Genomic DNA, 25,967 nt, shown 5'->3' with positions numbered 1-25,967 from the left:
ACTGTTTAAAATTTCAATCAAGAATCGGGCTAATTAAATTGTCATATTCATTTTCCATTTTCGTTTAAAAGTATATATTTGTTGTTATTAATTAACAATCAAAGATTTACAAATAATGAAAATTTATAAAATACAAACCATAATTTAGATTTTTAAGTAAACTTTTACTTTTAAAGTGTTCACTAATTCCAAGAAATTGTAAATATTTTTTGGATATTTTTATGCATTATGTTTTTTTTTTTCCTTTTTATGTATTGTTTTATTTCAACTTTAAAATAAGTTAGAAAGTTAATCTTGACCTTACTTAAATATGTTGATAAACTTTTCAAATATAATTAAGATCGAATTAACATTTTTAAAATTGTAACAAAATACAAAATATATATTTCAACTACTTATAGAGATTAAATAGCAATGAAAACAAAAATATATTTTAGGCTATAAGAAATAAAACATAAATTTGATCAACATTGACACTGTTTTAAATTCCAATCAAGAATCGGGCTAATTAAATTGTCATATACATTTTCCATTTTCGTTTAAAAGTATATATTTGTTATTAATTTACAATCACAGATTTACAATAATGAAAATTTAAAAAATACAAACCATAATTTAGATTTTTAAGTTAACTATTACTTTTAAAGTGTTTAGTTTTTTCAAAAAATTGTAAATATTCTTTGGATATTTTAATGCATTCTGTTTTTATCCGTTTTATGTATTGTTTTATTTCAACTTTAAAAAAAGTTAGAAAGTTTATATTGACTCAATCTATTGACTCAATCTATAAACACTATTAGAATATATATTTTTCAAAAATGTTTTTCAATTTAGTTACCAATTTCTTTAACCAAGAAAGAATATTTTTCTTCTATTTTTCATGTAGCCTAAAATAGATTGTTGTTTTCTTCTATAAGTACTCTCCCACATGCTCACAATTTTGCACGCTCACATTCACTTTGTCTTACTTTCTGTATTCAATCTTTCTTGTGAAGTCATGGAGCACGAGTATATTCTAACACTTTATGTTGTAATACATTATTTATTTATAACAGCTTATAATTATTAAATTTTTTGTGACACGTGCATCATATTTTGTTACAGAAACATCACATATTTGAAGGATTTGGATTTGGCTCGTCGTGATTACACTGTCAAAGTTCGTGTAATCCTTTTATGGAAGCAGCCTTTGTATAATAATCCAGATCAATTTTACTCAATTGAAATGATTGTTGTGGATGAACAGGTATATCTTCATCCATGAAATTTATACATTTTGTTTTAAATTATGTTTTATTTTTCATATCTTTTTAACCTATACATTTTACTTACAGGGAACCACAATGCAAGCTAATGTTCTTAGAAGATGGTTTCCCAAATTTGAAAGTCTTCTTAATGAATCAGGTTATTTTTACTATTATCTTATATATATAGTCAACAATATTACTTTTACTTTGCAAAATTGATATCATATGTTGATTTCTTATTTGTTATTATATTAGATTTGAATTTATATTATGAATTTTTAGTAAATATTGATAAGATTTACTATATTTGTCTTGATTGTTTATACTAACTTTTTGAATAGTTGTTTACACTCTATTTGTCTTCATTGTATTTGTATTATATTTGAACATATATTTTTAAAATTAGTATGTATAATTAACCAATTTTAGGAATATTTGTCAAATTGTACTTGAATTATAATTATTTGTATTTCGTAGATTTTCATTTTTACAGTATTGAGTATAACCTATTTTAATATTTACTAAAATTTTAAGTTATGATTAAAATCAATAAATAATTGTTATTTATGATTAATGAATCAGCTTATTTGTAATATTATCTTATTTTTATACTTAATATTACTTTTACTTTGCACAATTGGTATCATATGTTCATTTGTTATTTGTTTTTAGATTATATTTGAAGTTTTATTAAAATCACAAAATAATTGTTTGATTAAATCTTATTTACATTTCTTTAATTTTACTTTTGTAGACTGCTATTTCATTGTGAGGCATACAATTGGTTTGAATGACTCAAAGTACAAATATGTGAACAACCAAAACAAGCTGGGGATTTTTGTTGACAGTGATGTGTTCCCATGTTTTGATTTCTCTGGTCCAGTATATGGATTATGTTTCACAGATTTTAAGGATATCATTGAAAAAACTGTTCCTGATAATCAAGCTTTAGGTAAAGAGATCCTATATTGTACAATTATTATTTTTATATGTACTTTAACTTTGTATGTATTAATTTACAAATTATTTTTTCAGATGTTATTGGTTTTGTTGCTGATGTTAAAGATCTGAAGAAATTTAAGACATCAAAGGGTAAAGACACAAAGAAAGTCAATGTCATTCTTCAAGATCTTGAGTATGTATTCATTCTCAATATTTTATAATTATAAATTTAGTTTGTAACCACTTTTCTTGAAATCTTTTATTTAATTCTGTTTTGAAAGGATAAATTCAATTTACCTGTCTTTGTGGGATTCTCATATATGCTAATTCTGTTTTAGAACACTGGCAAAACAGAAATGAAAATGGTGTTATTGTTGTTGTACTCCAGTTTGGCACATTGAAGTACTTTGGACGTTTCGGTTATGTGAACAACTATTTTAATGTTTCAAAGCTATTTGTGAATTCTTACATTGCTGAAATTACTTCATTTCGAAACAGGTTTTATACTTTCATTATTAAAGATTGATATTACAATATATTTTTTTCAGCAAAGGTTTTATTTTATTCACTATTTTTTTCATTTTTTATCAGCCTTCTTCGATACTCTGCTGGTTCATCATGTTCCACCCAATCATCTAGGTTATCTGGAATGTTTTTATCCCTCTATGATGAATATGTCGCAAGGAGCGAATTTGTCAACATAGATGAGTTAACTCTGAATGGGGTAAACTTTATTTGTGTTTTTTTATTTAATATTTTTCTTATGTTATAATAGAGTTAATATAAATATAGGTGAAGTCTGTGGTTATTGTTGGTACTGTTTGGATGATACAAGAAGAATTGCCATGGTATTATTTTGCTTGTAAAAGTTGTCACGAGAAGGTTACTAAAATGAGTGATAGTGATGAACCTACTGTGGGTGTTTTGGTTGATCAAGAAGATGTTTTTAAATGTAAAACAGAGACTTGTAATAATACTATGATTGAAGTTATTGAAAGGTTTTATTATATTTCAATTTTATTATCATCATTTTTCTTATAAACATAGTAGCTTACATGATTCATTACTTATGCAGGCTGAAAATCCCACTGGTGGTTCAGGATTCCACTGGAAGTGTGTCTTTGACGGTTTTTGACAGAGAAGCTTCAAAAATTCTCAACACTACTGCTAAAGCTTTAGTTGAGAAACATGCTGCTGTAAGATATCATTGTGACTTTGTAAATATTCTGCCTTATTTTTTTAATTTAAATAACTATTTGATGTTAATACGTTTGTAAAATGTTACTTATAACAGGGTGGAGATAAAGTTTTGTATCCTGATGAGTTGGAGGTTCTTGTGGGGAAAACGTTTGCTTTTCGGATTGATATTAGCCAGTTTAATCAGAATAACAACTTATGGGTTTTTGGTGTTTCAAAAGTCATTGATGATGCTGATATTATCTTTGAGCTTCTAAAGAAGTCAAACAATGCTGAGGTAATACATTTACATTTAAATTTTGTGAACATACCTTTTTTCACTAACAAACTTTGATGGTAATTTTTTAAAATTATAGGTTGATGATTCTGCATGTTTGACCAACTGTTTAAATAATAGTCAGTCTCAAGACACAGTGAACCTGAATGTATGACCTTTATATAATTAAAATTATTTCAATTATTTACAGTATTATATATATTTCAACCTTATATAAATTTATTTTTTAATTTGTGAAGTTGATATTTTATTTGTAAATACATATCAGGTTGATAATCTTGGTGGTATTGACTCAAGTAAAGCTCTCAAATCAATGGTAATTTACATCAATTTAACTTTCATTTATATATTTTTGAATAGAATATGTAACATTTACTTACAATTTATAAATTGATAGGCTGTTGTTGAAATTATGGATGATAATGTCATTACTCCAGCTGGAAACAAAAGTAATGACAAACTAATTGAGAAGCCTGATGTTTGTGAGACTGCAACTTTTAAGAGGAAATCAAAAAATCCATGTTTCAAGAAAAATTTGATGAACACTTACGATGTTGTTGAACTTGGGGACATGCTACCACCAAACCTGTTTCTGATGGCAAACCTGCCCTGCTAATCCCCATGCTCGATAAATGAAGTGTTTATGTTTATGTTTTTAATGTTCCTCTATGTTATTTTCAAGTCTTTTTAATTATTGTTGTTATTTAAGAACTATTATCTAATCTTGAAATCATTCCAAGGTTTATGGTTTTATTGTTGTATTTCCTGTTGTGTACTATTTAGGTTAAGATATTTTTAAAATGTATCACTATGTTATGGTTTTTAAATTAATTTATGTTTGTTTTATGTTTAGATTTAAAAGTATTACATGTTTTTATGCTACCAAAAACTTCATTTTGTTATAAATTTTCGCCTTATTTATTCATTTAAAAGGGTTAACTGCTTTTTTGTCATTCAATCTAAATTTCTTAATGAAAACTATAATGTGATATTTTCAAATGTTATATAAAGTCTTTCATAATAGGATAACAATATCATGTTTTGTTCAGTTAATTTTTTAAATACCATGTTATACATTACATTTTCATTTTCATACAACTATTAATTTTAATTATTATAAATCATTTTTTACAGATCAAAACCAAAAATCTGTTGAAGCAAAGGTTATGAGAAAGAAAAGGAAATTCGAAATGGCTGTTAAAAAAAACCCAACAATTTCATGCACAATGCAATTTCCAAGGTTATTTTCGTAACATATTTATTTATTATATGTTATAAATATATAGAAGTTTATTAACAACAGTTATAATTATTTTTGTCATACAGATTCACAGATACTAAGCCCACAATCTAACACAACAAATAATATAATATTTTTTTAATTTATATCTACTTATGTAATTACAACTTATATTATTTACATATAGTTTTTAAAGAAAGAAGACAAAACATAAAAGAAAAGATGTACTCACCAAATTTAAGCCAAAATTTTCAAGGTAATATATCTACATTTATTGTTCTTTATAATACATCCATCAAAACAATACACATTCATGATTTTGCAGCATCTTTGGAAGACATCAATTTCAGTTTCAACCATCCAATAACACAACCAAATATGCACCATGGAAAGGAAAATTATGTTTCTAATCAATCAGTTACAAATCTTCATAACATTATTGCCTCTTCAGATTATAATATTACACAACCACTTTCAGATATTTCCAACGGTATATTTTAACACCTATACTTATCTTTTATACTTGTCCTTTAGACGATGATACATATTTTTATTTATATGTTACTACTTACTTATAATTGTGTCATCTATATATTATAGTGTCTATTAGCAATGATGATAACAGCAGTCCACAATTATCTCGGCTCATCATAAAACAATATCTTAATTCCAAAAAAGCAACGGGTCAATCTTCTTACGCTAAGAATGTTAAAGCATCTTTATCAAAATAAAAAAACAAAATAAATCTAATACATCTACATCAGATGTAATAGAACAAGATCAAGATGATGATGTAGAATTAATGAATCAAATTTTCTCTAGTAAATCTAAAGGTAACAAATTTTCTTTATTTTATTATATTATATTAAAATCTCAAAATTTTAGTATCTTATAATGAAGTATTAATAAATGTAATAAATAGTTTTTGTCAGATTATTTAGATCATGGAGATCAAATCATGTATGTGAAAGATGTAATACAAAATTGTGGAAGGATGAAGCATTACGAAGTAGACAAAGAAAGAATAAATCAAGCTTTAGTTTATGTTGTGGATACAGCAAAGTTCATCTTCCAACTTTTAAAGAACCTCCATCCAATTATAAACGTCTTTTTAGTGGTTTGGATTCAAAAATCAAACATTTTGTGAAAAACATTCGTCGATACAATTCAATGTTTGCGTTTACATCAATGGGTGAAAAAGTTGATTCCTTCATCAACCGAGGTAAAGGTCCTTTTATATTTAGATTGAGCGGTGAAAATTACCATTCCATTGGAAGTCTTCTACCAACAGATGGGTCAAAGGCAAAATTTTAACAGTTATATATATATATATATATATATATATATATATATATATATATGATACTGAAAATGAGGTTGCAAACAGACAAGAATGTTTAGGGTATGTTTTCTACTTAGTTAACAAAATTATAATTTATATTATTTATAGTGTTCATAATAGGTAACTATTTTTTGCATTACATAAATTTGTTTACAGTAAACACAACAAGGCGTCTACAGAAACATCTAAAGCTTTAGATGTCGAGATTATTCAAGAGTTGAAAAACATGTTAGATGCAAACAATGAGTTGGTGAAAACTTACAGAATGGCCTGTGACTGTTTTCAAAGCAATCCTCATGCTGATCTAAAGTTGCGCCTTATTGAAAAAAGAAATAAAGATGGAAGAACATATAACTTGCCAACTACTTCTGAGGCTGCTGCTTTAGTTGTTGGAGACATTGGCACGTCACTTGAACCTAGAGATATTATTGTCAAGGCCAAAGACGGTTTTCTACAACGTATTAGTGAATTACATCCTTCTTATGTGCCACTTCAGTATCCAATAATTTTTTTTTATGGTGATGATTGTTAGAGAATTGACATTCCTCATCGTGATGTTTCTGCTTCAAACACCACTAAAACACGCTTATGCACTATGAGAGAGTTTTTCTGTTACATGATCCAAGACTGATTGAATCATTTTTCATTGATTCTACAATCTAGACGGCCTTTTCAACAATTTTTAGTTGATGCGTATACAATGATCGAAAGTGAAACTCTTTTTCGTACGTAATCAGAAAAAGAAATTAAGATGTGAGACTTATGAGAATCTACGTGTTGTTCAAAATCAAGGCAACAACGATCTGTCTACAGTTGGTCAGCATGTTATACTACCTTCTTCCTTTACTGGTGGTGCACGTTACATGTTGCAAAACTATTTAGATGCCATGTCTCTTTGTAAGTGGTATGGTTATCCAGATTTTTTCATTACAATTACATGTAACCCAAAATGGCCAGAAGTTAAAATATTTTTAGAAGACACAACGCTTAATGCCGAAGACAGACCTGATATGTTATGTAGATTATTCAAAATCAAATTGGATTCTATCATTAAAGACATAAAGGATAATTCACTACTTGGAAAGGTCCAAGCAGGTATTTTTTTCTCCTTATTTCTACCAATCATCAACAATCATATATATATATGCTATCAAATCATCTTAAGGAAAATAATTATACATATGAAACATATTATCGTACATCACATAATTATAAATATTTAACATATCATCCTACATAATATTATTTTACATACTAAACATCCATTTAAAATATTGAGCCTTATAAACATAAGGCAAACAGTTAACCAAAAAAAGAAAAATTGTCTTGACTTAACCATAAGCATACCATTACATATAAAAAACTTTTAAACACCACCACCTGCATTCACCACCAGCCACCACCTATACCCAAAATAAAACCTACAACTCAAAACATTATAACTTAAATGCTTCATTGTTGTTCTAATTTTCCCAATAAATCTAAAACTACTATAATAATAAGTATTTTCAAGCGTTACTATTAAACCTGAACTAACTTATTGAAGTGTTTTATATATTTGAACCTAAAACTATACTAATAAACAATCTAAAACACCTGTTATTTTACTATAAAACCATAACTAAGTTATGGAACCCTTTTATATCTTTCAACCTAAAACAGTAATAATAAGCAAACAAAAATTCCTCCTAATATTTGTTATTTAATATTGATATAATAACACTAATATATTACAACTATTTAGTTACAAAATATAATTTTCATATGCATATGTTTTTTAATATTGATATTATAACACTAATATATTACAACTATTTAGTTACAAAATTTAATTTTCATATGCAAAACATATAACACAATTCCCCTATTGTAGTACGTGTTAAATGTTAAGGGGGTGTTTGGGATTCCTTATTTTCATTAACTTATAAGTTATAAACTTTTTGAAAAGTTAATAAGGTATATAAGGTGTTTGGCAAACAATAAGTACTTATGGATTTTAACTTATGGAATAGACAAAATAAAGGGGTTTTGAAAAGTTAGGAATATGTAACTTATTAACTTAATGTGTTTGATTTTCCTATTACACCCCTTTAATCCTTAAACCCATTACCCTTCTTTTAAAAAAGAGTGTCCTTTTTAGTCATTTTGGTTTCTCCAAACATATAAGCTAATCCAAACACTTTTTTAAAAACTTCTTTTAAAAAATTCATAAGTTTATAACTCCTTTAACAAAAAGTCCTTTTCAACTTAAATAAGCTATCCCAAACACACCCTAAATATCATAACTTCATCAATGCATAAAATGACTACTAAACAAGAAATTCAAAAAATCTAAACTACAAAGTTAAGTAAAAAGTTTCTTATAGAATATTTGATATTTAAAATATTTACCTCAATAAAAGCATTCATCATCACTTGTAATGTCTTCATCCACTTCCGAGACATAACCATCACTACCTTCAGATTCTTGATCATCAATCAAACCACCAGCAACAAGTTCGTTTCTAATTTCTTCTTCTTCATCAAGCCTCTTTGAAAGAGCAAGTTTGAAACTGACAAGAGTTGATTCATTTGTTCCTACAAAAGTAGGTTGTATGGCAACCATCTTCTCAAAGAATTCAACCCCTTGCATCGCTAGAACTTCATCTTCTGACAAGTTTGTTATTTCTTCATTATCGTATTGAAGTAAGATGTTCTTATTATTTTCAAAGAAACTCCAGTGAATCACTTGTGGTGGATGTTCTGGTTCTACTTGATGAAGAACGAATCTTTGATGAAGATTTTTCATCAAATTTAATGGATTTAGAAAGTCCTCTCCGGGACAAATCCCGAGCTTAAACATCTTTCTCAGTACATCTTCGTGTAAATTCAACACACCTCTGATTGTTGATACCTAATAACCCTTATGTTGTTCATTTTGAGTACAAAGCAATCTTCTAAATGTCTAAATCTCAATGAAACTAGAACTGCCATTTTTTTGTAAAGAAAAGTTTTGAAGAAAGATGAAAAGATGTGTTGTTCATCTTCCTTTTCATCTACCTGGTCAACAGCAGGTTATTTATGAGTCATTTAATGATCTTGATGATATCTTAGATAAACCTTCTGTTACTTCCTCAATGTTTTCAGAGTGGTTCAAATGCAATCAAAATTATACAGATGCACGTACTTTAACTTACGTTGAATTTCCTACAAAAGTTTGTTTGGAAAGCCGACAAACGTTATTGGAAACCAAGGAAAAAAGGTTTTTCCATTGGCAGAATTCATGCAGTTTCTCCTTCTCTTGGTGAAGCTTATTATTTAAGAATTTTGTTTAACAAGGTAAAAGGTCCAACAACATTTTCTTAAATTCGAACAGTCAACTCTGTCGAATATCCAACATTTAGAGATGCATGTTATGCATATGGCCTTTTGGATGATGACAATGAATATGTTGAAGCAATTGTAGAAGCAAGTTTTACTGGCATTGGTTATTACTTAAGAAGTTTATTTTGCACATTTCTAATGTCCGAGAGCATGTCTTGACCTGAATTTGTCTAGGAAACAACGTGGACTTACTTGTGATGATATTTTATACAAACAACGCATTGTTTTAAAGCATCCAGGTATTAAAATTCATATAATGATACAAATTGATGTTTTATTATCTCTATTTAAAAGAATATATTTAATTTATTTTTTGTATAACACATTTTATTTTAAATGTACAGGTTTAGAACTTAATAAAGAACAACTCAAAAACCTTACATTGTTTGAGATAGAAAAGTTTCTATTAAGAAATAATTCGACTCTAAAAAAGTTTTCTACCATGCCTTTTCCTAATAAAGATTCCATCTCTTTTGCAAATAATCTTTTACTTAGTGAAGAACTAGCTTATGACAAGGCTATGTTAGCTCAAGAGTTTGAACAACTGTTTTCTTCATTTACTGACGAGCAGCATTCTGTATATGAAGAAATCATTGAAGCGGTTGATAAGAATAAAGGTGGGGTATTTTTTGCTTATGGTTATGGTGGCACTGGAAAAACTTATCTTTGGAAGACCTTATGTGCATCTATAAGATCTCAAGGAAAAATTGTTTTAAGTGTTGCTTCAAGTGGAATCGCATCACTTTTGTTATCCGGAGGTAGGACTGCACACTCCAGGTTTCACATTCCAATTAATTTGGTTGAGGATTCTTTTTGTTACATAAAGCCAGATAGCGATCTTGCATGTTTATTAAGAGAAACCTCACTAATTATATGGGATGAAGCACCGATGGTACACAAGCATGGGTTTGAATCTTTGGATAGATCATTAAAAGTTATTTTAACATCCGCATCAGGAGCTTCAAATTTACCATTTGGTGGAAAGGTGATTGTTTTTGGAGGAGACTTTAGACAAATATTACCGGTTGTCCCAGGTGAAAGTAGACAACAAATTGTAAACTCATGTTTAACTTCTTCTTACATTTGGAGAAATTGCAAAGTCCTTAAGTTGACAAAAAATCTGAGGTTAAGTACCTCAAACCATTCAAAATGAAATTGAGCAAACATAAATGTTTGCACAATGGCTTTTGGATATAGGAGAAGGTAATGTTGGTGGTACCAATGATGGTGAAGCACAAATAGAAATACCAGAAGATCTTCTTATCAGACATTCATGTGATTCAGTTTCTGAGTTATTAGACTTTGTGTATTCATTCGTTTTACAAAATTTCAAAAAACCAAATTATTTTCATGAAAGAACAATACTTGCTCCAAAAAATGATATTGTTCAAGAAATTAATGATCGTTTGCTGTCAATATTTCCTGGAGAAGAATGGGAATATCTAAGTTCTGATAGTGTATGTCCTACCGACATGATTAATGAGAATTTGGATGAAAGTTTATGCTCTCCCGACATTCTTAATGGAATTAAAGCATCAGGTTTGCCAAACCACAAGTTGGTGTTAAAGGTAGGAGTTCCTATTATGCTTCTAAGAAATATTGATCAAAAAAGTGGAATGTGTAACAGTACACGGTTAAAGGTGGTATCATTGGGAAAACGTATTATACAAGTGGAGATTATATCAGATAGTAATATTGGAGATAGGCATTATATTCCAAGAATTACTTTGATACCTACCGACAAAAATCTTCACATTAAGCTACAAAGAAGACAATATCCGCTTGCTTTATATTTCGCAATGACCATAAACAAAAGTCAAGGGCAATCACTATCAAGAGTTGGATTATATTTGAAAAAGCCCGTTTTTACACATGGTCAATTGTATGTCGCATTATCAAGAGTTACAAGACGAGACGGGCTTAAAGTTCTAATTCTAGATAGTGATGGTAATACTTCAAATGAAACATAAAATGTTTTATATAAATAAGTATTTCGAAGTTTGTAACTACTTTTCAAAAGTTTATCAATATTCATGTATTTAAACAATTATAGTAAACTATTTTGCATCTCATAATTTTTACATATAATCCACAATCATAATGATTGAATTCATGCAATATAATAAAAAGCCTTTACTTTAGGCCATATAATAAAAAGTAGTCCATCATAATAATACTAACTTACAAACATCCTAAATTACATAAAGTCTTACATAAAGCTAGACATATCCAAACTTCAAACATTACTTCAAATATTTTGTTTCAAAAACTTTCATCCACCATACTTAAAAAGTCAAAGTCAGGATTACCAAACATAAAACATAAAAAAACAAATTGTCTTAATTGTTCACCACATTACTTATGATTATCTTCCCTTCCCTTTTGTTATAAGCAAACAAACATTTGTCACCAACATTCAAGTCAAAAGTGGTTAACATACCTTTGAAGTCGTGGACTCGGTATCTCGGTTTGTTGTGTGGAGTTTCCACACGAAGTTCACTTTGAAACTCCACACCATCGTTGTTTCTGATAATCACCTTCCTTGTTGTATTCAACTTCGATTTTCTTGCAAACCGATTTGGTAAACGCTGCAAAAAAATGAAAAGATTATATTTTATGAATCATATATTTAGAGTTAAAAATTAAAACTATCACCAATTGTTAGAGAATTACCAAACGATCAACAATTGTTTTATGGAATTATAGATCATGATCATCAACCACATTAACCGCATCATCATTTTCTTCATCACCATTTGTACCATCATCAACCTCAACATGAACCTCATTAATCCCACCAACATTTTCTTCATCACCATGGTTACCAACATCAACATCAACATCAACAAAATGTTGCTCTTCCACATCAACATTATGTTTAGATTCATGATTCATTCCCACCGAACTTACTTCAACATCAGCATTATTCTTATCAATATTATCATCAGATTCATCTTCAATTGATTCAAGATCAACATCTATAATTTCTCTAACATTATTCGGATATTTAAATGGTTTCAACCTATATTCCATACCATCTGCCTTGAAAACTGCCAACTTGAAAACATCTTTACCATCATAATCAAATACCAGATAGTCTCCCCTTTTAAGTTTTAAAGCTTCAGCTACTTTCAGCCAACCCCTCCTAAAATAAAACTTTAGTCCAATGTTAAGGATTTTGACTATACAATCATTCATGTCATCAGCACGTATGGTAAAATATCTGATAGAGATATTTTCAAGGTCTTCAAATCGGTGAACAAACAAAGTTGGCACCACCTTTATATTCAAAAACATGAAAAACTAATTTAAATTTTCCGTACCCTAACTATTACTTTAAACTCACAATTAGAATACATACCGTATAATCAATGTCAAGATGGAACAGCGCTTGGTAGAATGAATTGCCATCAGCAGTAACACGAGTTTCATTGAAATGCTGAATTGTGAAACATGAATTTCCATCATGCTTAAACACCAACAAATCGTCATAAGCTAACTTCAAATCTGAAGCAAGGTTTTCCCATCCTTTAGTTATCCTATAAGCATTCTTCACATATTTTATTGAAACTGTCCATCTGGATCCACTTTTTGTTCTAATAGTAGTAGAACCAAGTGGATAATTGAATTTTGAAAATAATTCATCGTAGCTTAACGGTAGCTTCTGAAATAAATACAAATTCAAAACCCTTTTACATTAATATACTTATTATGTACTGATACTATTTAAAAACTACAAGGCTTACCATAGAAGTTACATTAGGCTTTTTTATAATCTTAATAAACTTTGGACCCATCTCACCTGTGAATAATTGTAACAGTCAATTTTGTATTACAGTTTATGTTATCATTCAAACATATCAATATATAAACACTAACACAATATCAAAATAATACAAACATTATTTCATTCTGATTATATTTCTTTTCAAAAGCCTTAATTTTATTTATCAAAATACGTATACATAATTTTTCAATAAATTTTGTTTTGCAATCTACATAAACATAAAGAAAACATATATTCAAACATTAAACTTCAAAGATTATTTTAATCATCACCGTCTTTTTTCAAAACTTTCACAGTTTCACTTACTTTAACCTTAATCAACAGAATACTTAGTATGTGAAAAGTAACTCACCAAATTTTGAAGATCTTAACAAGACGATAAATGATTCTTTGAAATCGGCCGTAAATAATTTCTATGTGGAAGATGTAAGAGTGAAGATGGAAGATGAAAAGTTGTTAAGATAAAGAGTTTAGGTTAAATAAGGTTTTATTGGAAGGAGTATTATATCGTTGATTTTTATTCATTTATTTTTCATAATAAAGTGGAATATCATATTCTTTTCTTTTTTTTAACAATTTTAATCATCCTTATAATTAGTAATTCCAAAAATAATATGACGTTTTTGTTAAAAAAAATTCAAGTCTTTTTAATTTTTTGATATACATTCTTATTTTTTTTCTCACAATCTTATAAAAAAAATATATATCTCTAAATTTGATAGGAAATTTAAAAATAATCATATAAATAACATAAATAAAGTTATTATGTATACTTTAACCCCTTCAAATTTTAAGTTTAATATTTATACAAAAGTTAAGCGTATCTATTATCATGCAATTTTGTAAATGATAATATGTATGAAACTTTTTAGTCACCTAATTCAAACGCCAAAATGGATTATTCGATACAAACATCTCGCTTTCTATATAAATGTCTTTAGAAATTAGGAAATGAAAACTATCACTATATTTGTTAACAAAATATATTTTTAATTGAATTTTAGGGTTATATGTGAAATTGATTTTTATAAATTTTACTCATCTTATTATATACTGTTATTAATTTATTTAAGAAAAAAAAAATTCTCAACCCGTGTAGCACACGGGCATATAAGCTAGTTATAAATATAGTTTAAAAGTATATGCATAATAATAAAACTTTTAACTTTTAATCAAGTTTGAAGTTTTAATAAACGAGTCATGTTTCAATTAAGAATCTAGATTCACATCTAATTACAACATCATCGAAGCAATGTTGCAAAAGTCGTTAGGCGGACCCTAAGCGTACTAGGAGTACTCGGACATGATAAATATAAAAAAAAATAATTTTGGATGATATATATATATGTAGAATATCACTAGTTTACTAACATTAATAACAAAATCTGTGAAAATCAATATAAATAAGAGAAATATATTTTTAAATAATAAATATTCTAAGAATTGCTAATCATTAATTAAAAAATGATATTTGTTCTTTAATAATATAAAAATGTGAATTATGTTTTATTTTTAGGTCAAAATCGACTCAAATCCACGACTAAATGTGATTCTAGCTGAGACTGACCATATTTGATCGATTCCTAGTAACTAGGCAAAGTTAAAAAAAACTCCTCTCGATAACATACCTTGTAGTGAGTACTCGGCCTTATAAATCTACCTTTACAACATTGCATTGAAGTAACAAAGTGTGAAGGTCGTCAAGGAAAAAATCGGTATATAATCTAGAGAATGACAAGGACGTTTTCGAATTGGATGATCGATTGGTGTTGTCTTCCCAGTTGCAAGCATCCGTGGAGCAAGTCACCAGCGTTAAGTCTAGTCTCACATGTGTTGTATAGTTGCGATAGTTGACGGTTAAGGGTGTCTCCGGTCTACCATGGTAGATATAGATGGTTTACAATTTAGGTTTATAAACCAATTGGAGAAAACTTAGTAGTATTTTTATGATTGATTATATAAGAAACTGGGTAATTAGGTTTATTAAAACATTTAAGTGAATACAAAATTGGGCAAACTTATATAAATCCAATCTATACGCAACTAGAAGAAGGGTGGGAGTGTTAATAGGTTTTCTTTAAAAAAGTTTTTGACTGCTAACCTTGTTGGTGAACTCTTTTTAGAACACAAGATTTTAACTATGCATGTAAGTAAAGAGTTTGAATGGTAGAGATAAACAAAATTAGTTTAAAGAAGTTAAGTGAATATTAACTAACTAGTTTGAGGCGCGTGTAATACACGGGTAGCTAATTAAAATATAACATATAATTAAGTGAAGTAGAATACATAACAAAGTTAGCATATATCATTAATTGACTCACATTTTACATTAAAATTATAGGAAATGAAGTTACTCGCGTACTTACAAGTTGTCTCTAATACCAACAATAAGAACAATTTTCTATAAAAGCAGATCTTTAGAATATCATCACAAGATAAACATCATAAGAAAAACGACTCAATTTTAATTTGACTTTTCTAAACTATATTTGAATTCCATACAAACCATTTTGACCATTGCCCCCTTCCTTTGGGTTGTAACTGTGTCATTCATTGCTCCCCTTTCTTTAGGTTATACCTACATAACTGATTACATATTATAATAAAATAAAATGCATGAAGTTCATTTAAAAAATACAATATATTAACTTGTACTCTTCTTATTACTAAAAGTACATTTTACATTATATTATCATAAAGAGGATGAAGATAAATATTAATCTAAACTCATGTATTATATTCATTAATCAAATTTTCTAGACTATAACAACCATTAGCTTTAAATTGACATAGTTGACTTCACAAGAGGAATGGGACAATAGCATCACTAATCTTGTAATTGCATATGAACCATACCTAGTGATTCATAAAATTGAATCAAATTTTAAAAATTATTGCGAAGTGAATTAGCATGTTAAAAAGGAATACTGCAAAGAGAATCAAAATCAAATAAATTAATTTGAAGCTTTTGTTACTTAGTTGCAGCTTGCAGACCATACATCATAAGTTCATAACTATCAAATAAAGTGTCAACCACAGCAAATAAGACCCTTGTATGATTATGAACTTATAACGCAAGATCTTAAAATGTTGGTTTTGAAAGCATGTTCACTAAGTAGAACTTAACCGGAAGTATATTTCTTTTACATGCAATTTACCCATTATAAAATACAAATCAGTCTTTAAAATTATCTTACCTCCGTGGATACCGTTGGATCACTGCATCATCAAGATCAAAAGGTCGGTTTGTTACACCAAGAATGAGAATCATTTGACTATTTTCTGGCCTCAATCCATCCCATGCTGCCATAAACTCATTTCTCATTCGTCTCGTAGCTTCATGTTCGGATCCACCACCATGTGCACCTAGTAAACTGTCAGCATGTTTAAATACTCAACAAAGATTTAACTGAATTGTGAATAATAGTAGTTGAAAAAAATCTAGAAGCATACAAATCATATCATCTGAATTCCTTTTAAAAATATTAAGGTTCATAATGTTTTCAACATTAAACCACTGCATAAGTCAACATACACGATTACCTGTGCCAATTTGCTTGCAAATGAGAAGAGTGCCTTTATAAGCTTTCAGCATCACCAAACCACTGCATAAGCCAACAACAAAATCAATTAATTAATCAAATATCAAGGTTCAAAACTTTATATACAATGCAAATTTGTATTGTGTCATAATAGTTAATTCTAATATATAGTTTAGTGATTATTACAACTAACAGGAAAAATTGGGATGAAAAGTTGTAATCTTGTAAAAAATCTGAATTTGATAAACACTGAGGTTGACTTCTAAATGTCAAAGTGCATAACTTTATATTCAATGAAGAATTATATTCTAAATTGAATTTTAGAGGTTGAAAACCAAGTGAACAGATATATTTGTCAAGTGGAGTCTCAGTCAAATAAGTTAAGAAAAGGAAAACCTATTATGCTTGGAAAAATCTGGAGCTCAACATAATCAAGTGGTGCAACAGGATCAATTCTTCTTTCCATCTTCAACAACCTGTATCAATAAAATTCATAATTCAGCGTCCAATCAATTTCAATTCCTGAAAAACTTCTACATAAACTCACTTTCAATAACAATGCAAAACATCATACAACCAAATTCTTCAAATAAATAGTAACATCATACAACCAAATTCTTCAATTCAATAGTAAATTCAGCAGTTCAATACTAACATCTCACTCCATATTTGCATAGAGATCATCACCTACATCCATTCTAAACTAACATATAACAAATTATCAACGATCATTAATAATAATAATAATTATAATAATCTTGTGAGCAGCCATCATTATAAAGTTACCTTTAAAGTGAGACGTAGGTTTACATAGTATATTTAGATGGATTAAAGTGCCGATAATAATCAAATCAAGATATATAATAATAATAATAATAATAATAATAATAATAATAATAATAATAATAATAATAATAATAATTTTAAACATTGACCTGTAAATAATTAAATAATATTATTAATAATTATAATAATAATAATAGTGTCTTTTAATTTGACCGGTAAACGTTTACATAATAATAATAATAATAATAATATCAAATATACATGATCTATAAACAGCTAATTAATACACAAATCTCAAATTGAACATATTAAACCTAAACCTTCAATCAATCTAATATCAAAATTCAATCAAAAGAGTTAATAATAATAATATTATTACCCGGTGAAGATGAGAGAAAGAGATTTAGGGGTTTTGAGGTCCACCGTTGCGTCGTATATGTATATATATAGTAGATATAGTGGAGAGGGGCCATAGTAGTGGTGGTGGTGGCGACTGTGGAGAGGGTCTATTTCGTTGCCGGCACCTGGGGTGGTGGTGGAGGCCATGGAGAGGGCCGATGAAAAGGCATACGTGATGGAGTTGGGAGATATTTGGGATTTAGGGTTTAATTGGATAAAAGATAAGAGATTTAAATAACAAAATAAAGTGAGTGGGTAATGACTCATGTAGTATCCATATTTAAGAAAATGGGTTAAAAAATATGAGAATAGATGAAAGTGTGACAAGTAGCATGTAGAAGTAGTTATTTATTAGAGTAGTAAGATTCACTCTATGTAGCGATCGTATGTTATAAACAGTTCACTAATTCAAGGTAGTGATCCCCTTGTTCGTTTCACTAATCTCAATAAACAGTAATCACATCTCTAAAAAATCACCAAACAAATATTTTGAACCCCTCACAAACTAATCATTATTACGATGGTAGCAATACCCTCGTAACAACACAAGAATGAATAAGTTGATCTAACATTCTACCTCCCTCGGGCCTCGGTTAAAGAAAATAAATTTATAGACATAATATTGTTCAAACTTTCGGCCAGTGAGAGATGCACAAATAGGGTATTTTTAGGAACCAGGTATAGTCAACAACAATCAACTCCGGGTCAGGTAATAACCGGTTCTTGTATAGCCGGGCATTTAACCGGGTTTTCCGTGTTTTAGGTCGGGTTTTGTTCGGATATTTCCAGTTTCGGTTCCAGCTCCGTGAAGAAATCCCATAACAGACCGTACCCATGGGTCAGATACGGGTAGAAATGGGTATTTTGTGCGCCTCTACCTCTACAGTTTAGTTTCTGGTGATCCATATTCATAATATAGAGAACGGGCCAAGTATTATTAAGAGTCCAACAACACAAAAGCTACTATATAAACACACTTGGTTTAGGGTTGCAGCCGTCAATCATCGCTACCGCCTGGAAGAAGAAGACATTCTATTCTAGGGTTTGTTCTATCATTCATTCTCGCTTATTATTCAATTGATGCCTGATTCAATGTCAAGTTATTATTGTATCCGTTTCTTTAGCTGATAAACGTTTACTTATCGTTTCATACTTCATGTACTGCAGCATATGGCGTAATTGTGTTATCAGATTCATTTTGCTGAGCTTTTTATTGTAAATTTAGGGTTTTTATGTTTCTAGGCCATATTAAATCCTAAATCATATTATTCGCAAAGCTAGATATTGCTATTGCTGAGTTTATGTATCTTTTTGCTCAAAATCAATTTGATCTAGGTTTAAAAAAAAGTTATTCTTTTTTGTCTAATTAAGTGTTAGAAAGCTGTTTAGCGCATGCTGAATAACACAGTTTTGTTATTACTGTTGGCTTTATTGTTTAATATAAGTAAGTGAGCTTATGCATTGGTCATGGAAGTTTGGTAGTACAAACATAATCATAGTGGTCCATCAAGTATTCGTGCGCAAAATAATGCACACAGTAATGTGTATGTGTCTTTATATGTATTCTAATTTTATATAAATGAAAACTCTAGGCCAAGTGCAACAACAGACTAACAAAAGGCAATGTGTTTGAACATGTGTTTATACTTCTTTGCTTTTAGACAACATTGTACTATATAAATTGGATGTTTAATGTTTTTTCTTGTAAAATATATGTTGATTTATACTGAAGTGCGTTCTCTTTTCAGTATGAAATGGCTCCAAAACAGCCGAACACGGGACTCTTTGTGGGTCTAAACAAAGGACATGTTGTGACCAAGAAGGAGTTGGCGCCATGCCCATGTGACAGGAAAGGGGTAAGTCATTATTCATGTATATATTATCAGACTCATAGAAATTTGATACTCAACTGTATTATTGTTATTTCGTTTACTACAGAAAACAAGTAAGAGAGTACACTTTGTGAGGAACCTTATCAGAGAGGTAGCTGGATTTGCTCCATATGAGAAGAGAATCACTGAGCTTCTTAAGGTCGGCAAAGACAAACGTGCTCTTAAAGTTGCCAAGCGGAAGTTGGGCACTCACAAGAGGGCAAAGAAGAAGAGAGAGGAGATGTCTAGCGTTCTTCGCAAGATGAGGTAATTCTTTTATTATTTTTATATACATATTTCGTACGTTTGTGATGCCTATTTGTGTGTGTTTGTTTTTTTGTCTTGCAGGTCTGGTGGAGGTGCTGAGAAGAAAAAGTAGGCTTTTGTTGTTTACAAGTTAAAGATCTATTGGGTTTTTTGTTTGACAAGTTTTAGGGATTTTGGCCTTTTGTTGAACCTTGTTTTACTGTTTTTGGATTTTGACTCGTTCGGGTCAAGTTTGTTTGATGAAGATTTATGCCCCATCATGTTGTGTGTTACATAAAAACCTAAATCAATGCGTGTTTGGTAACTGGTTGAGAACTGAACCCTAGTACCGAAATATGGTGTGCATTTTATAAACCCAACAACCATGTGCTTGTTTCCATTTGAATTGGTAACAAGAGCTGCTGCAGCTAAAAGAGTTGTTAACGAAATGCGTAGTGAGCATAAAGCGTAATAAACATGCTTAAACCTGCAGCATAAAAATTTATTAAGCATATATAATGTTTTGGCAGGTAAAGTATGTTTGTTACGTTTTGTGTTGACAATTTGCATCATCCTTGCCCTGGCCTGATATTCCACAGTTACCCTTACTGGGTTGCACAGTGTGTTTGGGCAATGTGTTAGTCAAGGTAGAGATTTCTTTCCACTTTATGCTCTATCTTGATTTGGTTTAGGTTAGAACCAAATCTGTAATCGACGTTTCGGCTATCGAATTTTTATTACCATTTTTTTATACCGGGGCTTTAGCCTACAGACATGGATGTATTCAACTTTATTTACTAAATCTAATTATGACTTCAGGGGAAAGTTCAAATGAAAACTCTATACTTTTGTAAAAACTATGAAAACTTCATTCTAACTGTTTCATTCCATGATTTTCTCCTCATTTCTTTCTGTCTAATTAGTTTATACTCTTCTATCCTATTCTTTCTCTGCATGCATCGATCACCTTAATACATCTCCAGCCACATTGTGACTCCTTGTTGATGTTGGACAACCACAAGCTATCGACAACATTCCCAATCAGACCGAAGTTCCTTCATCCAAATTTCGGTACCAATCAAACCTTACACTATTTATATACGTTATTGTACAATTTTATGGCTTGTTTTTTACATTTATACTAAGCTCAAACACACTATTACCTAAACTCATCACTAATTTGCTTTTTCTCTTTTTATTTGGATTTCAGTGACTAGTGAGTGATGCATCTCTTCATGCTTTATAGAAAGTAAGTTTTGTGAAGTTTAAAAGTATATGGTATGACTTTTCTTTTTCTTACAAAGCAACCATGGTAGTTAGAAACATACATAAATTACATATATGTCACATGTTGTTTGCAATAAACATACTTGTTATATGTAACAGATGACAAGTCTACATATATGTAATATGACGAATATGCGCGCAAGACCATTGTTCAAATATAATGTCTCATTAACATAAACAAGGGACGAGCTTCACTTACATAATAAGAAACTAAATATGAAGTTCATATGTTCACAACCGTAGTTGTTCAGTTAAATAGTGTACCCACTTTTAAGTAGATTAACATTTTGATCACCATTGGCATCATTATGATGTCGGATTTAAGGTAGGCGATCCATGTTTCTGATGACATTTTGGTGTTGCCAAGATAAAGATAATAAACATTAGCCCTGTTTCTGATGCTCCAAGTCTTGTCTGAAGCAGGGATGCGAGCTACTCTAAGGGAGGTATCGGCGTCTAATATGTTTTTGAGACAAACGTCGAGAAATATAACTAGATGATGTTTGTACAATACATTTTGAATCTTATTGAGATCATAGAAGAGTTCAATTGCACATATTTGGGATTTGTGTAGATATTTTCGTACTTGATACCTCTCGTCTAGTATACAAATTACTGACTAGGCACTCGTACAATTATTATTATACATAAACGAGCTGAGTCAGAGCTTGTAAAATTGTTGACGAGTTGAGCTCAAATTTCAAACAAAGAATCGGATAGTGCTCTCTTAAATTAAATGAGCCGAGTTCGATATCATCCATCTATCAATCTACCTAAACGTTTGTTAACCTTAACCATATCACTAGAGACCACATCACCTCATATTTCACAAACAATGGAGCAAGAACCAAACAAACCTTAAGAAAACACAAAAATACAAGAAAACGATAAAATACAAGAACGATAAAAAGTATTAATTATATTCTCTAGGTAGTAACATCCAAGCTAAAACCGAGTTCAAAATGGTTCGAATCAAAATTCAATCTAAACGGTTCCATAAAAGTATGGAAAAAACACGAACACAAGCATGAACAAAAGCTAATCAACAGTGCTAACCTGTTGCCATTCTCCATCAACAGCTTCTTTCCACAAAGTGACATTATTACCCCCAGCAGCAACCGCCAACAGATTCCCGGTTAATGACCAAGATACCCTCCAAACCGGGACCTTAAAATCACACAAAACCTTACCGTTCCAGTTATCACCTTCTTTACCCACGGTCCATATCACAACCGTGCCATCCTCAGAACCACTTGCAATTGTTGACTTTGGAAGACCCAGATTCGGGGCCCACGCAACCGCACGAACCCAATCACAGTGCATTTGCAAGGCAGGAAAACAGTCCATTTTCCATATCCCGTTAGATAACTTCCATACTTTTACAGTATTATCGCACCCACCAGAAGCCAGCTTTTGAACGGGTTCAAACGCACCCGATCCAACCAAAGCCCCGGGAGCCATTGATGGGGCCCACGTAACCGTGTGGTGTCCCACCCACCATCCGACCTGTAGGTATGAACCGAAATGTTCCCATCGGAAGAGCCACATGCCAAACAAAGACCAAGCTCGTGTGGGGCCCACGCAATAGAGTTGACCGAAGATTTATGATCAGTGAACGTCTGAAACTGGGTTTGGGTTAGTTTCTTTCCAAACTATAACAGTTGCATCGTAAGAACACGATGCTAAAAATGACCCGAATTTGGGGTGGGCCCACGCGACCTGCCAGACTGGACCGTTGTGACCAGTCAAATGCTGGGAAGTAGAGTTGTTGCTTACACCGATTATTTTGATGGTGGCGTCATAGGATGCAGACGCTACTCGTTTTCCATAATAATCCATGCATACGTCATGGACGGTGTCGGTGTGACCGGTTTCAATCTTTTGTGCAGGCATTTTTGCTTCTTTATGTTATTAGATAACTGAATTCCTGCAGTCCCAGAAAAATATTTATTGTAGCAGAAACTGAATTAATTCTTTTTTTTCAATATGCCAATGGAAATGTAAGACACAAAGTATGTACACGTGGAAAATCTAACTGTTCACTCAATCAATCCAAACATTGGTTCTAAATTACTAATCTTGATGTAATTTACAATGATATTATGTTCTTAGTTCCTGCCTAGAAACACAGAAATTTCACAGGTTCAGCCCAGTTGCCTTAAAGAAATCATAAATTTATAATGTACTTGCTGCCATCTTATGTTAGCCTAAAATAATATGCATTTTTACTCACCTAGTACTATAGGGGCGTGCATGAGTCGGTTTTGGCCCAAAACTGTGACCATATCCGAACTATCGGTTAATCGAAGAATGATAAACGATCAGTTATAGTTAATCGGTTTACATGTTGATTCGGTTAACTGTGAACTAGAATTGGTCATGAAATGCAAACAACAGTGTTTAATAAAATCATCATTTAGAGAATGTTGATCTTAACTTCTTAACCTAGTAAACTACTGCTTTAAAATCATGTTTTTTTAATAAAAGCAATAGTCATACATGCATATTATTATAGGGGTGTGCACAACCAAATAAACCGAACTAGAAACTGATGGGTCGGTTTTCACATTTTTTTAAAAAATCGAAATTAATGGGTCGTTTTGATTATTCTAATTTCCATAGCTGCCATAACCGAACTGTCCCATGAGTCTTTTTTTGATAAAAAAATCATATAAACTTAATGTCAGTAAATATGGTATTCAAAAATCATCTCTTTGTTACGTAATTTTCTTTGTTTTCACTATTACATGTTAAAATCTTGTACGACTGAGAGCTGTCAACTCAAACATTAAGTATCTATCTTAAGGGTGATCGAAGCTTGTGATAGAAAGAGTGCTTGATATTATAGCGCTTGAAATGGCCAATAAGGATTTTATCAAACTTTTATTGCTGTATTTATAAAGCATTGCTATTTCGGTTACAAGAGTATAATAATATGAAAAGATAAACAATGCTTTATACGAACAACATTAAAAGTTTGGATGAAACCCTTATTGTCCATTCTCAGCCACTCCAAAATCAAGTTATATTTCGGTTGCAAGCTTCGATCATCCTAAAGATAGATACTTAGTGAGGGTCCACAATTATCATTCATCTGATGTTAACATGTAAAAATGAAAACAAAGAAAATGACGTAACAGAGACTCATGAGTGATACTTGAATACCATCTTCACTGACCATAAGTTTAAATGATATCAATTTAATAAAAAAAAAACTCATGAGTCGATTCCATTATCACAATTATGAAAAATACTAACAACCAAAAACGACCCTCTAATTTTGGTTTAATAAAAAAGTCAAAACTGACTCATCGGATTTTGATTAGGTTCAGTTAACTTGATATGGGTCGGTTAATTCGACTTTATGCACACCCCTACTATAAATTGAAGAAACAAAAGTACTTATCTGATACATTTACAATTGTGTTAGATATTCTAACTATTTTGTTATTAAAAATGTTTGTCACCTCAACATACCTCATGCTACAAGCTATGTAGCACGAAAGTGATACATGTATGGGGAACAACAAAACTCAAAAATCCAAGAAACGGGTACGAAAAAAAAATATATTAAACAAAGTCCAAAATAAATATATATTGATGTAAAGTGTAAACTCCAAAAACACTACATCAACTATAGATAATTAATTATCAATATCAAAGCATTTTCAAATTCCGGTTCATCTAGCGAGAGATCGGCAACCTCCAAAACCCAACATCTTCCATTGAATCAAAAGCATCTCCACCCACATCTCACATCTTTACATCATCATTCAGATTTATTGACAAAAGTCGGAGATTATTGTGGATGTATACCAAGCAAATGTGCTCTAACCCTTGAATATAATCCTTGTTTGGTTTGGTTTCACTGCATAGGTTGCACTTAAATTTCCAAGTTCCTCCTACTGCACTTGCTTTTCGATTTTAGTCACATAGTCCCACAATGGAGGTTATTCTACTGTAAATCATGAACATTGTGTTTCTTGAGAAGCTTGGGATGAGCTTGGTACAGTGCCCGTATCCGTATCCGTACCTGTACCCGGTTGTACCCGTACCGAAAATCAATTAAAACGCGTACCAATACCTGTACTGATTTTTTCGGTATGATGCGGGTACGAATACATGTATTGTTACAGGTATTTCTGTACGGTACCCATTTTTATATCGTTTTGTTTTTTTATTTCCAAATCTCCGACAAACTTGAAACCGGTACCAGTACAAGTAACAAACAACCTCAATTAGTCCGAGTACCGGTACGTGACGAGTACCAAATTAGTACAAGTACCAAATTGGTTGCCAATTTAATGATCCGATAGTATTGAAGAACCTTAATCCGGTCGTAGACTTTAAATGATATATTTGTTTGTTCGACTCTTGGATGTTATATTATTTAATACTGAAAAAGCCTATGATACTTTTTCAATAATAATATGGTTGGAGA

General features: G+C 30.5%; 2 protein-coding genes and 2 pseudogenes across 2 annotated transcripts; 3 read left to right on the top strand and 1 right to left on the bottom strand.

Annotated features, from left to right (window-relative positions):
• Window positions 1-997: 997 nt before the first annotated feature.
• LOC143618079 (replication protein A 70 kDa DNA-binding subunit B-like) lies at window positions 998-6,777 on the top strand (annotated as a pseudogene).
• A 2,470-nt stretch (window positions 6,778-9,247) lies between these two features.
• LOC143618078 (uncharacterized) lies at window positions 9,248-11,578 on the top strand. Its single transcript, XM_077090410.1, has 3 exons — window positions 9,248-9,407; window positions 9,953-10,642; window positions 10,806-11,578. The coding sequence occupies exons 1-3, from the start codon at window positions 9,248-9,250 to the stop codon at window positions 11,576-11,578; spliced, it is 1,623 nt and encodes a 540-aa protein (XP_076946525.1).
• An 8,225-nt stretch (window positions 11,579-19,803) lies between these two features.
• On the top strand, window positions 19,804-20,520 carry LOC143618076 (large ribosomal subunit protein eL36y-like). Its single transcript, XM_077090409.1, has 3 exons — window positions 19,804-19,978; window positions 20,061-20,260; window positions 20,342-20,520. The coding sequence occupies exons 1-3, from the start codon at window positions 19,877-19,879 to the stop codon at window positions 20,370-20,372; spliced, it is 333 nt and encodes a 110-aa protein (XP_076946524.1). The 5' UTR covers window positions 19,804-19,876; the 3' UTR covers window positions 20,373-20,520.
• A 1,914-nt stretch (window positions 20,521-22,434) lies between these two features.
• LOC143618077 (protein transport protein SEC13 homolog A pseudogene) lies at window positions 22,435-25,374 on the bottom strand (annotated as a pseudogene).
• Between the last annotated feature and the right edge of the window lie 593 nt (window positions 25,375-25,967).

Source organism: Bidens hawaiensis, unplaced genomic scaffold, assembly GCF_021521415.1.
Source record: "Bidens hawaiensis isolate Kalapana, Puna unplaced genomic scaffold, B.hawaiensis_p1.1 tig00062956_1, whole genome shotgun sequence".
In the NCBI taxonomy this organism is placed as follows: Eukaryota; Viridiplantae; Streptophyta; class Magnoliopsida; order Asterales; family Asteraceae; genus Bidens; species Bidens hawaiensis.
Note: the sequence above shows the minus strand (reverse complement) of the source record. Positions and strands in the feature narration are given on the sequence as shown.

Coding starts and splice junctions, on each gene's coding strand:
- LOC143618078 (XM_077090410.1), top strand. CDS start 9,248: ATGAAAAGATGTGTTGTTCATCTTCCTTTTCATCTACCTGGTCAACAG. Junction 9,408..9,952: donor TCAAAATTATACAGATGCAC/GTACTTTAACTT, acceptor TTAAATGTACAG/GTTTAGAACTTAATAAAGAA. Junction 10,643..10,805: donor AATATTACCGGTTGTCCCAG/GTGAAAGTAGAC, acceptor TTTTGGATATAG/GAGAAGGTAATGTTGGTGGT.
- LOC143618076 (XM_077090409.1), top strand. CDS start 19,877: ATGGCTCCAAAACAGCCGAACACGGGACTCTTTGTGGGTCTAAACAAA. Junction 19,979..20,060: donor GCCCATGTGACAGGAAAGGG/GTAAGTCATTAT, acceptor CGTTTACTACAG/AAAACAAGTAAGAGAGTACA. Junction 20,261..20,341: donor AGCGTTCTTCGCAAGATGAG/GTAATTCTTTTA, acceptor TTTGTCTTGCAG/GTCTGGTGGAGGTGCTGAGA.